The sequence below is a fragment of the Corythoichthys intestinalis genome, chromosome 1, assembly GCF_030265065.1.
Source record: "Corythoichthys intestinalis isolate RoL2023-P3 chromosome 1, ASM3026506v1, whole genome shotgun sequence".
Taxonomy (NCBI): domain Eukaryota; kingdom Metazoa; phylum Chordata; class Actinopteri; order Syngnathiformes; family Syngnathidae; genus Corythoichthys; species Corythoichthys intestinalis.
Genome location: NC_080395.1, coordinates 8738307 through 8754617, shown reverse-complemented (window position 1 = coordinate 8754617; position 16311 = coordinate 8738307). Strand labels below are relative to the sequence as shown.

General features: G+C 38.5%; 1 protein-coding gene across 6 annotated transcripts in view; it reads left to right on the top strand.

Annotated features, from left to right (window-relative positions):
• LOC130930269 (zinc finger protein 287-like) overlaps positions 1-16311 on the top strand; it is an 82183-nt gene that overhangs the window by 34172 nt on the left and 31700 nt on the right. For 5 of the 6 annotated variants that reach the window (XM_057858504.1, XM_057858226.1, XM_057858154.1 and 2 more), the window contains one exon: positions 8582-8998. In XM_057858504.1, coding sequence (XP_057714487.1) covers positions 8582-8998 — 417 coding nt within the window. The remainder of the gene's footprint in view (positions 1-8581; positions 8999-16311) is intronic. The other variant, XM_057858302.1, reaches the window with a different exon arrangement.

Genomic DNA, 16311 nt, shown 5'->3' with positions numbered 1-16311 from the left:
TTCCAGACGACCTTAGGGGTCTAGATGTCTCATCGGAATCTAACAAGTCAAGCATGTATTTTGGTCCAAGGCCATTAAGTGTTTTGACCGATAATTATCGGTCCGATAACAGGAATTATGACGTCATCCCAATAAATCCGATAATATATTATCGGCCCTATTAATAGTGTTTTTGGCACGGTGTCGAATTGGGATGTGTGCGTTTGTTTCCACTCCTGTTTTTCCAGTATGCAAAGCTTTGTTACTGTCTTTGTTTAGTTCATTATTATAATGTTCGTGTCATCATGAAAATTCTGGTTCGGTCAAAGGCAAATCTATGCTGAATCAACCACTAGTATTTTTGACCTACAGGTGTTCAAAAACTGAATGTACGTGAATATACATTGAAAAATTATATGTACCGTAATTTTCGGACTATAAATAGCTACTTTTTTCCTTCATTCTGATACCTGTGGCTTATAGTCCAGTGCGGCTTATTTGTTGATTTTTTTAGGTAACACTTTGTTTGACAGCGGTGTCATAAGACTGTCATAAGATCATCAAAATTATGAAATGACATTATCATGGACATTACTGAATGCTGATGTCATTAAGTGTCATGTGGAAAATTATGTCACTAACTCAATTTTTGTCCATCTTGGATCTTTTGCATCCATTCAAAAGTGAGATCATTTGCCGGATAACACTTAATGACATCTCTTATAAGCATTCATGAATGCTCAGGACAGAGACATGTCATAATTATGATTGTGTAATGACAGTCTTATGGCACCATTGTCAAATTAAGTGTTAGTAAATACCATAACTAGCAATTGATGAAACAATTGGAACAGTAACTGAAGAAATATTTAGCACAGAACATGATTTTTGATTGTTATTTACATCTGTAGCGCTGCAATGCATGCTAAGAGGCATGTTGGATGACAACAGTCAACAGCAGGTGGCAGCAGAGGTTGACTGTCTCCCCAAGGGAGCAGTGATGGCCAAATGAAGCTTCTTGAAGCAATAAAGCTTTGCAGTAATTGGTTCAAAGTTTAATGATGGTTCATTTGATCTTATGACAGTCGGTCGTATGATGCCTCTGTCAAATAATGTTGTACCGGTTAATATCTTTTGGTGTAAATATCCCACGATACAGTGAGGACAGCTGCGGCTTATAGTCCAGTGCGGCTTATCTATGAGCAAATGCCGTTTTTGTGCCAAATTTGGTGGGCTGCGGCTTATAGTCAGGTGCGCCTTATAGTGCGAAAATTAGGGTATATTATGAGTTATCGTATCGGTATCGGCCTTGAGGAGCAGGAAGTTATCGATACCGGTATCGGTTTCAAAAAAATTGATATCTTGCACCCCAACAAACAAGGTCCTGGACCGAAATAACTTCGTATGTAGCGGTAACACTGTATGAACTTACAATTAAGTGTAGCTATTAACATTGTTTTGTTTGTACATAAAAGACAAAGTGCATCAATTTGCCTGAATTACAAAAAAAAAGCCACATTCAAACTGTAAAAATACAACGTAGTTATCTTTTTTGACTATTTGACACTGATATGAACACATAAATCAAACATCCTAAATCCACTGAAATGCAGATAAATTTGCTTTTGGCACAGTTGTCAACAAACTCCTATTTTTCTCCCCACATCTAAATGCAAAACCTCAATTTTGGATGTACATTAAAACTGAAACTCATGCAAACATCCACTTTTTTTTAAAAGACATAAGTAACATTTAGTAAAGGCCAAAAGTTTGGTCACACCTCATGCAATGCAACACAAATGGCGGTCAAACGCCGTTGATAAAGCACTGAATTCCACTAATGAACCCTGAAAAGGCATACATGTGAAGTGAAAAACCATTCTAAGTGACTCCCTCTTGAAGCTCATCAACAGAATGGAAAGAGTGTACAAAAAAGTAATCAGCGTATTTGAAAATAGAAGAATATGATACTGTTTTTACTTATTTCGCCCGTTTTTGCTAAGTACTTAGTTTCACACATGTTCATTCATTGTTCTTTAACCTTCAGTGACAATTTCAATGACATTTGACGAGTCTAATTAAATTATGTACATTAGATCAAATTAATAAGCCTCTTCAACTCATTCCTTTCTCTTAAAGAGCTGATCAATTTTCTGTTGCTTTGGCCTTTTTTATCGCATCAATTCAACAAGCTTTGTTCTTTTTTGCTGTTCCAGAAAACGTGCATTTGAACCTATCAGAGCTAACTATCAGCTGATCGCATGTCAGTATTGTGGTGTAAGGAGTCGTCTTGTGCATTGTAATCATTTCAAATCTGCTTCATTATAGATTTACTGGACCTTTTTATTATTACTATCAAACATGTTTGTTCATTACGGTCTGTCTTGCTTCCTTTTTTGTGAACTGCTCGCTCTGTTCTATAAATCTGGGTTGTATATACTAGTACTCTTTGTATTGCATCAATTCTCATTATTCAACACAATTGGACGACTATGGGATCATGCTTACAATAAATAACAATAACATTGTTTTTGGCAGCCCTTTTAATTTCTGTCTTTGTCTTTTGGACGAAAATACGAGTTAGTCATATTTTAGTCATTTCAAAATGTGTTTACCTTCATGTAGTTTCTCGTAGATAATTATTTCAAAATTATTCATCAATGAAATATTTTTGTTATCGTCATCTGTGAAAGAAACAATTATTTTATTGAATCCTGCTTACATTAAATTTAGTGCTGTCAAATTAATCGCGTTAACGGGTGGTAATTAATTTTTTAAATTAATCACGTTAAAATATTTGACGCAATTAACTAGAGCTGGGAATCTTTGGGCACCTAACGATTCAATTACGATTCAGAGGCTCCGATTCGATTATAAAACGATTATTGATGCACCCCCCCTCTTTTTTTTTTTTTTTTTTTTTTTTTAATTAAATGTTTTGTACATTAGTTCCAAAATTGTTCAAAAATCCTCTCAGGCTAAACCAAACTACTATTTCAGTATCAAGTTAACATATAGCAGTAAATAAAAAACTCCAGTCCCCATTCTGTAACAGCAGCTTTAAACTACATTCAATTAATTTAATGTTGTGAATCAACTGTTAAAGTTGTTAAAATTGCTCCCATTATTCCATAATTTCCCTTTTGTCTACTTTTGACATGTGAAAGTTTTAAAAGTATTTTAAAGATAGTCAAGTCAATATTTTACCGATTTAAGAGTATTTTAGATAAATAGTTAATTAGGTTTGCTTGGAAGGTTCGCTACAACAGCCTTGCAGGGAAGTGACAGAGCTTTAAGATGGCGGCCGTTTTGTAGATGTGCTGCTCACGCTACTGAATCAATGGTGCATCTAGTCCTATATAAATGATATCTACCATTACATTATGTGGATGACGTACTTTGTAGCAGCGTTTCGGCAGCAGTCAGGTATGTTGTTGTGTGTTTTTATCTCGTGGCATGAGTTGAGCTAGAGCCGCGAGTTGAGCTTTGGCATTTCCCGAGGGGCCGGGTAATGAGAAGCATGATGTTGAGCTACTCTCGCTGCGTTCTTCCTCGTTGCGCCCCGAAGACCGCGCGGCGCACTGAGTGTGTTGTACTTCCGCTTTACTTGGCATATTTCAATAATTGGAATTTGGATGTTTGTGAATCGATCTCGAATCTTCCACGGCCGAATCGCGAATAATCTAAGAATGGGAAATTTTGCACACCTCTACAATTAACGCATGCATGGAATGACCCGCTCATACATTGCCTCAGATTACAATGACGCACTTGAGAGCTTAGAGGCAGAGAAAGATGTCTTGTTTTGAGCTTTTTCTTCACAAAGGTATACCACATGCGACGTGCTGGCACTTCCTTTATTAGCACATTCAGCTTCAACATTAACACAGCTTACGGTTCTCGGCAGGCCGTAACTCTTAACTCACTCCTGCATCATGTGAGTAAACAGCATTGGCGCCACAAGCACTTCAAGGTGCCTCGGATAATTCGATAACAGAATATTACAAAAGGCGAGTGGACACAGGCGTTCATTGGACCGCGCCGTTTATTGGCATAAGCTTTGGCATCTCCTTTACAACAAACATAAGTATCATTTGTGAAAGCACAGCAAAAATATCTCTCCAAGAAAATGTTCACAAGAAGTAAAGCGCTTCAATCTGTATTAAGGAGGCCCTATTCTCACACAGTTAAACAACAGTGCAAAGAGAACTGGCATTCCCATTCAAAATAGCTATGCAAAATACACATAAAACTTAGACTTTGGTCAAACTCTATTCAAACATTTTTTTAGTTCAACAAATACACTGGATTGCAATATTTAGTCACAACATAGAAACTATCAGAGGTCTCGTACTTTGTGAAGCCAACACTCAACTGACGGTGAGGTACAATGCATGGACCAGTAATTGGGGAACTACGGCGTCAGTCGAGGAACAAAACTCAGTATTTGGCTTGATTTCTAAGTTAATATAAAACTCGCTATTGACACCTTGTGGTGTATTACAATCACTAACAGATTGAGTGTTAATAATGTTAATGCCATCTTGTCGATTTATTGTTATAATAAACAAATACAGTGCTTATGTACAGTATGTTGAATGTACGTATCCGTCTTGTCTTGTCTTTCCATTTCAACAATCATCCATCCATCCATCCATTTTCCATGCCGTTTATTCCTCACGAGGGTCGCGGAGGTCCTGGAGCCTATCCCAGCTAACTTCGGGCAGTAGGCAGGGGACACCCTGAATTGGTTGCCAGCCAATCGCAGGGCACAAGGAGACACACAACCATTCACGCACACACTCACACCTACGGACAATTTAGAGTGTTCAATCAGCCTACCATGCATGTTTTTGGGATGTGGGAGGAAACCGGAGTTCCCAGAGGAAACCCACGCAGGCACGGGGAGAACATGCAAACTCCACACAGGAAGGCAGAAGCCTGGGATTGAACCCTTGATCTCAGAACTGTGAGGCAGACGTGCTAACCACTCAGCCACCGTGCCGCCCATTTCAACAATAATTTACAGAAAAATATGGCATGTTTTAGTGATGGTTTGAATCGCGATTAATTCCGATTAATTTTTAAGCTGTGATTAACTCGATTAAAAATTTTAATTGTTTGACAGCCCTAATGGCGTACCGCAAGCAACATGTCACTTCCGCTCATTAATATTCATGACATTAGCTACTGTTGCTAAGTAAGGACAAGCCACCGTATGTCCCTAATAGGAAATGAATGGAAATCGTGTACGAAAGAGATGTTTACAGAGTTAAATCTGTCAATTATCTCCGAAAATGATGTGCATGGTGCCAAATTGACTGGCAAAGATGTGGAAGAACAGGAAAATGTTCAGTTAAAGAGATGGCTTTAGTATCGAAGGCTGGAAAAGACGAAAAAAAACGAGTCGACCTAAGCATAGCTTTAGCTTTTTTATCGACGCGACTGACAATGACATTCTCCTGTTTCAACAAGCTATCCTTTACCATCAGCCCTGTCTTTCTTATACAGTGCCTTGCAAAAGTATTCGGCCCCCTTGAATCTTGCAACCTTTCGCCACATTTCAGGCTTCAAACGTAAATATATGAAATTTAATTTTTTTGTCAAGAATCAACAACAAGTGGGACACAATCGTGAAGTGGAACAACATTTATTGGATAATTTAAACTTTTTTAACAAATAAAAAACTGAAAAGTGGGGCGTGCAATATTATTCGGCCCCTTTACTTTCAGTGCAGCAAACTCACTCCAGAAGTTCAGTGAGGATCTCTGAATGATCCAATATTGTCCTAAATGACTAATGATGATAAATAGAATCCACCTGTGTGTAATCAAGTCTCTGTATAAATGCACCTGCTCTGTGACAGTCTCAGGGTTCTGTTTAAAGTGCAGAGAGCATTATGAAAACCAAGGAACACACCAGGCAGGTCTAAGATACTGTTGTGGAGAAGTTTAAAGCCGGATTTGGATACAAAAAGATTTCCCAAGCTTTAAACATCTCAAGGAGCACTGTGCAAGCCATCATATTGAAATGGAAGGAGCATCAGACCACTGCAAATCTACCAAGACCCGGCTGTCCTTCCAAACTTTCTTCTCAAACCAGGAGAAAACTGATCAGAGATGCAGCCAAGAGGCCCATGATCACTCTGGATGAACTGCAGAGATCTACAGCTGAGGTGGGAGAGTTTGTCCATAGGACAACAATCAGTCGTACACTGCACAAATCTGGCCTTTATGGCAGAGTGGCAAGAGGAAAGCCATTTCTCAAAGTTATCCATAAAAAGTCTCGTTTAAAGTTTGCCACAAGCCACCTGGGAGACACACCAAACATGTGGAAGAAGGTGCTCTTGTCAGATGAAACCAAAATTGGAACTTTTTGGCCACAATGCAAAACGATATGTTTGGCGTAAAAGCAACACAGCTCATCACCCTGAACACACCATCCCCACTGTCAAACATGGTGGTGGCAGCATCATGGTTTGGGCCTGCTTTTCTTCAGCAGGGACAGGGAAGATGGTTAAAATTGACGGGAAGACGGATGCAGCCAAATACAGGAACATTCTGGAAGAAAACCTGTTGGTATCTGCACAAGACCTGAGACTGGGACGGAGATTTATCTTCCAACAGGACAATGATCCAAAACATAAAGCCAAATCTACAATGGAATGGTTCAAAAATAAACGTATCCAGGTGTTAGAATGGCCAAGTCAAAGTCCAGACCTGAATCCAATCGAGAATCTGTGGAAAGAGCTGAAGACTGCTGTTCACAAACACTCTCCATCCAACCTCACTGAGCTCGAGCTGTTTTGCAAGGAAGAATGGGCAAGAATGTCAGTCTCTCGATGTGCAAAACTGATAGAAACATACCCCAAGCGACTTGCAGCTGCAATTGGAGCAAAAGGTGGCGTTACAAAGTATTAACGCAAGGGGGCCGAATAATATTGCACGCCCCACTTTTCAGTTTTTTATTTGTTAAAAAAGTTTAAATTATCCAATAAATTTTGTTCCACTTCACGATTGTGTCCCACTTGTTGTTGATTCTTGACAAAAAATTAAAATTTTATATCTTTATGTTTGAAGCCTGAAATGTGGCGAAAGGTTGCAAGGTTCAAGGGGGCCGAATACTTTTTCAAGGCACTGTATATCCTCTGGTTGTCCTACGTCTCTTACCGTTCTTGGGGGTAATTTAGTTAGCTTTGTGTAGCGATCGCAAATGCTACTCAGTGACAGCCAACAAACACTAATAATTTTTTCATTGATAACACATCTTAATCCTATGATTTGTTTACACTTCCCCCTTACTGAAGTTGTTTTTAAAATATATATGTATATATACCAGAAACGGTAACAGTGGCAGTCAGATACGATTGTAATTTTTTTTAGGTCATTCATTGTCAGAGAGAAGCAGTACGGCACAACGTTACGCTAAAAAAATAAGTTACAAATATAAACATGGCTTACCTCTTTGTCCTCTGAAAGACCATGCCAACCCAACATAATGTTTACTGCATATGAAACGTGAATGGATTCGCCGAGCTGGCGTTGAAGTCCGCGCAAGTTGATTCGGTCTTCACATTTTTTTCCTCCCGAGTTTTTGGTTTCCGGAAACGTATGAAGAAAACATCCTTCATGTGTCGTCATGTCTAGAGTCGTTTCTACAAGTTCCAAAAAAGCAATGCGTGATCGTCATGTTCGTTTTTGAAAGATTACCGGAGAAAAGTAGCACTAATTACGTTGGGTCTATGCGAGGGCGGGTCTATAATGTCCCACTTCGGCTTTACTTCCGCTTTACGATGCGACGTCACGGTCTAAAAATAGCCTGCTTGCGGTATGCCATTGAAAGGGCTGAACAGATTACATGTTTATGTCAGAGTCATACTGTGGAAGCCCAGCATCGTAGCCCAATGACGTCACTGCCCTGCGATGTCTAAAACAATGGCTATATACTAGTTAAACTAATTTTATAAATTGTATAAAACCGAAATCGAGGGGTTTTAATATCTAATTATTTCAACTCATGATAACGTTAATCTTTTAAGAACTACAAGTCTGTCTATCCGTGGTTCCCTTTAAGTGCAGTTTACCCAGAAGTGGGTAGGTGAAAATAATAATCACGTTGTTCGTAACTTATTACAGTGTCTGATTTAAAAAAAAAAAAAAAGTCACGAGACGGACAAAAATATAAAACTTTGAAAACTAGAGACTTCTCTAAATTATAAATAAACGGGCACATTAAGGAACAATAATCAAGCTTGTGGACATGTTTTGTGTTGTGAGACACTGAAGACGCCATATGATGTAGCTGCTCTGTTTTGCAGTTTGTAAGCCAAACATGCTTTGTATATGAAGACAGGAGTGCTTTTTTGACAGTTGCCGCTTCTATTTTACACAATCTATTCAACCCCCTTTTTTTTTGTTTGTTTGTTTCAAATATGTTTTTTTGTCTCGATATATCACAAACATGATTAACTTTGTTGATCTTGGTATATCCGTTTCTCAGCACGTCATCTACTAATGACTAATGACTGAAAATCATGAGATATCAGCAATTTCGCCCCAAGAGCGTGATTTTTTAAAAAGTTTTTTTATCTTGTGTCCCACAGACGTCACAGTGGAAGATCTTCACCCGAAGAAGCACGATCACCCCTACGTTAAACAGCAGGAGTCGGAGATGCCGTACATCAAACAGGAGGCGGAGCCAGAGACCCCCAGCATTATAGACAAACAGGAAGATGAAATCCCCAAGTTTCCAATGACTGTCGGTGTAAACAGCAAAGAAGATGAAGGTCCAAGCGAAGCGAGCCAAGCAGTGAAACTATCGAGCTGTAACTTGTTTCAAGACCTGACAACAAAAGGTGAGGGACGATCGCAACCGGATGACCTCTTATCGCCACTGTCGGACAGCGACGACGTAACATCACACTCTTCTGACTTTAACACCGATGAGGAGGATGTTGACATTGATGCTTCGAAAACCTTAAAGAAGGCATCACGGAAAAGACACACAAAAGAATGCTTGGGTGGGAAACCTTTTTCCTGCTCACATTGCGATTTAACATTCACTACCAAGGAAAATTTAACTATACACACGCATACACACACTGATGAAAAACCTTTTCTCTGCACTTTTTGTGGTAAAAGATTCACCAAAAAGGGAAATTTAAATATACACACAAAAAGACACACTGGGGAGAAGCTTTTCGTCTGCTTTTTTTGCGATAAAAGATTTTGTTTTAAGCATCACTTAACAAGTCACGCGAGTACGCACACTGGAGAAAAGCCTTTTGTCTGCACATTTTGTGGTAAAAGATTCCTCAAGAAAAAAAATTTAAGCAACCACAAAAAAATACACACTGGGGAGATGCCTTTCGTCTGCTCTACTTGCGATAAAAGATTTTTTACGAAGCAAGGGTTAACAAAACACACGCATACACACACTGGAGAGAAGCCTTTTGTCTGCACATTTTGTGGTAAAAGATTCAGCGAGAAGGGAAGTTTAAATGTACACACAAGAAGACACACCGGAGAGAAGCCTTACGTCTGCTCTCATTGCGATAAAATTTTTTGTACGAAAAATGAGTTACAAAGACACACAAATGCACACAGTGGAGAAAAGCCTTGTGTCTGCGCATTATGTGGTAAAAGATTCCTCGAGAAAAGAGATTTAAGCAATCACTCAAGAACACACACTGGGGAGAAGCCTTTTGTCTGCTCTCCTTGCAACAAAAGCTTCTATACGAAGCGAGCGTTGATAACACACACAAGTACACACAATGGAGAAAGGCCTTTTGTTTGCACACTTTGTGGTAAAAGATTCACCCAGAAGGGAAATTTAAATTCACACATAAGACGACACACTGGAGAGAAACCTTTCGTCTGCTCTCTTTGCAAAAAAAGATTTTGTACGAAGCAAGAGTTGACAAAACATACGAACATACACACCAAGTAAAAGGTTCACCCACAAGAGAGAATCAAATGATTACGCGAGAACACACACCAAGGAGAAACCATTCACTTGCACTGTGTGCTGTTTAAAACCTCTTTACCCTCAACATTCCATGCTGTATAGTTGGGGACCCCGGTATCCCCTTGATTACTGTGGGCCATAAAGTCTGTTATACTCAATATATGGTGGAAAACACAGACAAGACTGAAAAAACAGTTTCTGCTCTTGCACTCCTCTTTAAAAGAATCTGCTGTATTTTAAGCCAAAATAACTGTTGTGTTTGATAGCAGATTCATGGCGCATTAAGCCTCCGAACTATTTTTAATTTGTCCGTTTTACCCTCAAAACCCCCGTTTACAGACGTCGCGCAACCGCTTTTGTTTCAACCCAGCCATAAATGGAAGGTAATTAATTATATTTGTTATTCAAAATGTCATTTTTAGCTTAGAATCATTAATTGATGTCTAATATTTCGTTTAAAAAAAAAACTACAAAAAAATTATTCACTCACATATTTTAAACTTTTAAACAAAATACGTCACAATGAAAAATATGGCTTCTGTAAAGTCATGGATATTTGCCTCATAACCATCGTTTAAGAATATTTTTTAGTTTCTGTCGCATTTTTTTCTGATATGTTAGGTGATAAATAATAGATCCAAACAAAGAAATATCGGGGGGGAAAAAAACATTTAAAAAGGTAAATATATGTAAAAGAAAATCTCGACTACTCCTTGATGTTTGTGATTTTTGCATCGCGACCCTTGTTACAGTGGGGCAATTAAGGATTTAGTCAACCACTAATTGTGCAAGTTCTCCCACTTGAAAATATTAGAGAGGCCTGTAATTGACAACATGGGTAAACCTCAACCATGAGACACAGAATGTGAAGAAAAAAACAGAAAATCACATTGTTTGGTTTTTAAAGAATTTATTTGCAAATCATGGTGGAAAATAAGTATTTTGTCAATACCAAAAGTTCATCTCAATACTTTGTTATATACCCTTTGTTGGCAATAACGGAGGCTAAACGTTTTTCACACATTGTTGCTGGTATTTTGGCCCATTCCTCCATGCAGATCTCCTCTAGAGCAGTGATGTTTTGGGGCTGTCGTTGGGCAACACGGATTTTCAACTTCCTCCACAGATTTTCTATGGGGTTGAGATCTGGAGACTGGCTAAGCCACTCCAGGAACTTGAAATGCTTCTTACGAAGCCACGTGTGTTTGGGATCATTGTCATGCTGAAAGACCCAGCCACGTCTTATCTTCAATGCCGTTGCTGATGGAAGGAGATTTTCACTCAAAATCTCTCGATACATGGCCCCATTCATTCTTTCCTTAACCCAGATCAGTCGTCCTGGTCCCTTTGCGTAAAACAGACCCAAAGAATGATGTTTCCAACCCCATGCTTTACAGTGGGTATGGTGTTCTTCGGATGCAATTCAGTATTCTTTCTCCTTCAAACACGAGAACCTGTGTTTCTACCAAAAAGTTCTCTTTTGGTTTCATTTGACCATAACACATTCTCCCAGTCCTCATCTGGATCATCCAAATGCTCTCTAGCGAACCGCAGACGGGCCTTGACGTGTACTGGCTTCAGCAGGGGGACACGTCTGGCAGTGCAGCATTTGAGTCCCTGGCGGCGCATTGTGTTACTGATAGTAGCCTTTGTCACTGTGGTCCCAGCTCTCTGGAAGTCATTCACTAGGTCACCCCGTGTGGTTCTGGGATTTTTGCTCACCGTTCTAGTTATCATTTTGACACCACGGGGTGAGATCTTGCATGGAGCCCCAGATCGAGGGAGATTATCAGTGGTCTTGTATGTCTTCCATTTTCTAATAATTGCTCCCACAGTTGATTTCTTTACACCAAGTGTTTTACCTATTGCAGATTCAGTCTTCCCTGCCTGGTGCAGGTCTACAATTTTGTCTCTGGTGTCCTTCGACAGCTCTTTGGTCTTGGCCACAGTGGAGTTTGGAGTGTGACTGACTGAGTCTGTGGACAGGTGTCTTTTATACCGATAATGAGTTAAAACAGGTGCCATTAATACAGGTAACGAGTGGAGCCTCGTTAGACCTCTTTGACAGCCAGAAATCTTGTTTGTTTGTTGGTGACCAAATACGTATTTTCCACTCTAATTTGGAAATAAATTTTTTAAAAATCAAACAATTTGATTTTCTGTTTTTTTCCCCCACATTCTGTCTCATGGTCTAGGTATACCCGGCGTCTGTAATTCTGCTCTCGCGTGCTCTCACCTCCAGATAGTTTTGCTGTTTAGAAAAAAAATGTTTTTTTTGAACGTGCCCTCCTGTTCAAAATTTTTCTTCCCCCAGAAAATTGAGATTTTAAGCTTTCCAATGATGTGTCAAATTCATGGGGGACGGGTTTCGATAAGCATCTGCTTTTCCCGTCTTTCCTTGTCTGTCTTCGTCTTTCCTTCGGGTAAAATTCCACACTCTGAAACTGTCAATGATTTTGATGACAATGACAATAAATTCATTCATTCATTCCATTCCATTCCAATTGTGCATATCGGACAATTTTGAAAGTTGGCTAAATTGGGGGTCTCAGAGGTGACAGGGTACGTTCATACTACAGGTCTTAATGCACGAATCCGATTTTTTCGTGTTTTTCCCGACTCGAGTGAGACATTAACTTGACGGTCTGAACGTGACAAGTCGCATGGAACTGGACTATTTCAAAATCCGATCTGGGTCACTTTTGTATGTGGTTCAAATCCAATCTTGGCTTCATTTTTCCAGACTGTCGCGGCGGTCTGTACTGTCCAGTCTCTCAAATCGGAATTCATGCAGCAATTACGTCATCAAAAGGCGAGAGAGACGCTACGGTAGCGGTGCAGCTGTGTGTTATTAGCGCCTAGCTTGCCTTGAACACGGCTTTTTAGGAAGGGTTGGACTTGACAACAGTCATTAAAAAATTAAAATGGGTTGAGCATAATCCTGAGAATGATCGGTGTTCGTCTGCTCCATATAAGCTATATTTCAACATTGCTTAGACGGCCGAGAGTCGAGGCAAACTGCCCGTATGTGTGTGTGACATGCACGGACAGTGTGTGCATCCTATCGATCCATATACTTTGAATATAAACCTCGACGGGGATTATTTATGTCTGTTATTTGTGTCCTCTTTTTAAACAGCAAAATATGATATCCCTGCAGTGATGGATGAGAGCCAACATGTGTGGTCATTTGTTTTGATGCTTCTGCGCATGCGGGTCGTCTTGCTCAGCGTGTGTCGGACGAATTAGTGTGCATGCTTAATACTTGAATTGTCTCAATGGACAAAGGTAGTCTGAACGGGCACGCCGAAAAAACATATGATAAAAAATCGGATTTGTGCATTAAGACCTGCAGTATGAACCTAGCCTTAGTGTTTTCCGCCATATATTCTGTTAGGCCCCAAGGAAGACGTAAACGTTTCGCGCCCCCCCCACCCCAAAAACACTCTGCCGCCACTGTAAATAGTATCATTTGTCTATAAAATTATTACAAATACACCTCTGCACAAGACTGTGTCCTTTTTGATGTTAAAGAAAAAATAAAATGCATCAACCTTACAATAAAGTGTAGCTAATAACACTTGTTTTATTTGTAACAAAAAAGACTTAAAGCGCATTAATTTGCCTGAATTACAAAAAGAAAATATGCCACATTCAAAATACACTCAAAGTATCTTTTTAGACCATTTGACACTGATATGAACACTTAAAAAACAAACTGTTAAAATTCCTGAAACCACTGAAATGCACATAAAACTGCTTTTGGTTAACAAAAACAGCAGTAACATCAACATCCATCTCCTATTTCCCCCCCCCACATCTAAATGCAAAACCTCAATTTTGGATGTACGTTAAAATTGAAGCTAATGCAAACATTTAGTTTTTGTTTTTAATAATAAAGTCATAAGTAACATATTGTACAGGCCAAAGGTTTGCTCACACCTCATGCAATGCAATACAAATGGCGGTCAAACCCCATTGATAAAGCACTAAATTCCACTAATGAACCCTGAAAAGGCATACCTGTGAAGTGAAAAACCATTCTAAGTGACTCCCTCTTGAAGCTCATCAACAGAATGACGAGAGGGTACAAAAAAAGTAATCAAAGTGGCGACTTTGAAAATACAAGAATATTATACTACGTTTTCAGTTATTTCGCCCGTTTTTGCTAGGTATGTAGTTTCACACATGTTCATTCATTGTTCTTTTACCTTCAGTGACAATGTCAATGACATTTGACGAGTCTAATTAAATGATGTACATTAGATAAATTAGCCTCTTCAATCATTCCTTTCTCTTCAAGAGCTGATCGATTTTTTTGTTGCATTGCCCTTTATCGCATCAGTTCAACAAGCTTTTTTTTTTTTTTTTTTTTTTTTTTTTTTTTTTTTTTTTTTTGTTCTGTTCCAGAAAACGTGCATTTGAACTAATCATATCTGTCAGCTGATCACATGTCAGTCTTGTGGTGTAAGGAGTCGTCTTCTGCATTGTAATCATTATAAATCTGCTTCATTATAGAATTACCAGACCTTTTAATTATTACTATTTACCGGAACTTTTTAATTATTACTATAAAAAAAATGTGGGTTATTACGTCTGTCTTGCTTCCTTTTTTGTGAACTGTTTTTAGAGATCTGTTTTATGAATATGGGTTGTATATACCAGTACTTTTTGTATTGCATTAATTCTCATTCTTCAACACAATTGGACGACTATGGGATCATGCTTACAATAAATTATAATAACAATAGCATTGTTTTTGGCAGCCTTTTTAATTTCCGTCTTCGTCTTTTGGACGAAAATACTATGTAGTCATATTTTAGTCATTTCAAGATGTGTTCGTCTTCATCTAGTTTTATTTGTCGATAATTATTTTAAAATTATTCGTCAATGAAATATTTTCGTTATTGTCATCTGTGACAAAAACAACAATGCTATTGTGCTTACATTAAATTATAACAATACATACTATATGTGATATCTAAGTATATTTTATCTACAACCATTGTCGTTAACTGTGACTTCCCTCTGCTTGGCCACTTGCTGCTAATGCATTTCTGGACTCAGATGTTACGTACATCATCTTAAAGTGTACCTCGGACTTAGCCTTGTAGGCTCTAATAAGCCACAATTGTTCTCGTTTACTAAAATATGTGATTAGAAACACATAAAATATTGCCATTGACTTAAAAATCTAATATTTAGTACATGCTTTGACCTACGGAGGGCATCATGTTTTATTTGCGCAATGGACACTAGGGGTGATGACGTGGTTGTGACTGATTGGGAGAATCGCTGTGCTAGCTAACAAGTGAAGCTAGTATGATGAAAAGTATTATTTTGTCACATACTGCTGCTGGTGAGATTGTTTTGTAACAGAGCTTTGGGATGAATTGCCGATGTCGTACCTGCATCCAATTCATCCAATTGCGGCTTGTTTTGTCAAATATCGACAGCTCATTAATGTTCCTCTCTGGTTCAAATTGAAAGGGCTGAACAGATGACATGTTTATGTCGCTAGAGTCTTACTGTGAAAGCCCAATGACGTCAGCGCCCTTCGGTGTCAACAACAATGGCGACCTACTAGTTAAACTGATTTTACAAATCGTATAGAAACGAAAACATCGAGGGGTTTTAATATGAAATTATTTTAACTCATACTAACGTTTGTCTTTTTAAGAAATACAAGTCTATCTGTCCGTGGTTCCCTGTAAATGCAATTTGCCTAGATGTGGGTAGGTGAAAATAATAATCACGTTGTTCGTAACTTATTATAGTGTCTGAATTAAAAAAAAAAAAAAAACTGCTTTGTATCTGAAGACAGGAGTGCTTATCCTTAAAGCCTAAAAAAGGCTTTTCAACCCTTTTTTGTTTGTTTCAAATACCGTATTGGCCCGAATATAAGACGTCCCTGATAAGACGACCCCCTCTTGCTCAAGATTCAAGTTTGAAAAAAGACTTTTTGAACACCAAATTAATTTTTATCCAGAAAATAATTACAGTACATCTGAAACAAATGATTATAGTAATATATTTGAGGGAAAAAGCATGTTATTTTGCCTCATTAAAATCTTAATATCTGAGCATTTAAATATGTAAACTAAAGTGCAATCACATTCATAAATGAATGGCTTCTGGTTTTTGATATGTAAATCAACCAATCTATTGTGATAAAACAACAAAATTGTGAGGTCTAACTGTAAGGGTAGTCTTGAAACAGACCTGAATAAGGAAAAACATTGCAATAAAATAATGCAAACTGGTTAAACTTGAGAGTAGCTGAGATCTGTCATGACAGAACATCGCTTCGATGATATCTGGCGCCACCTAGCGTCGTGAATGGGTATAATGTCTAGATCGTGACTA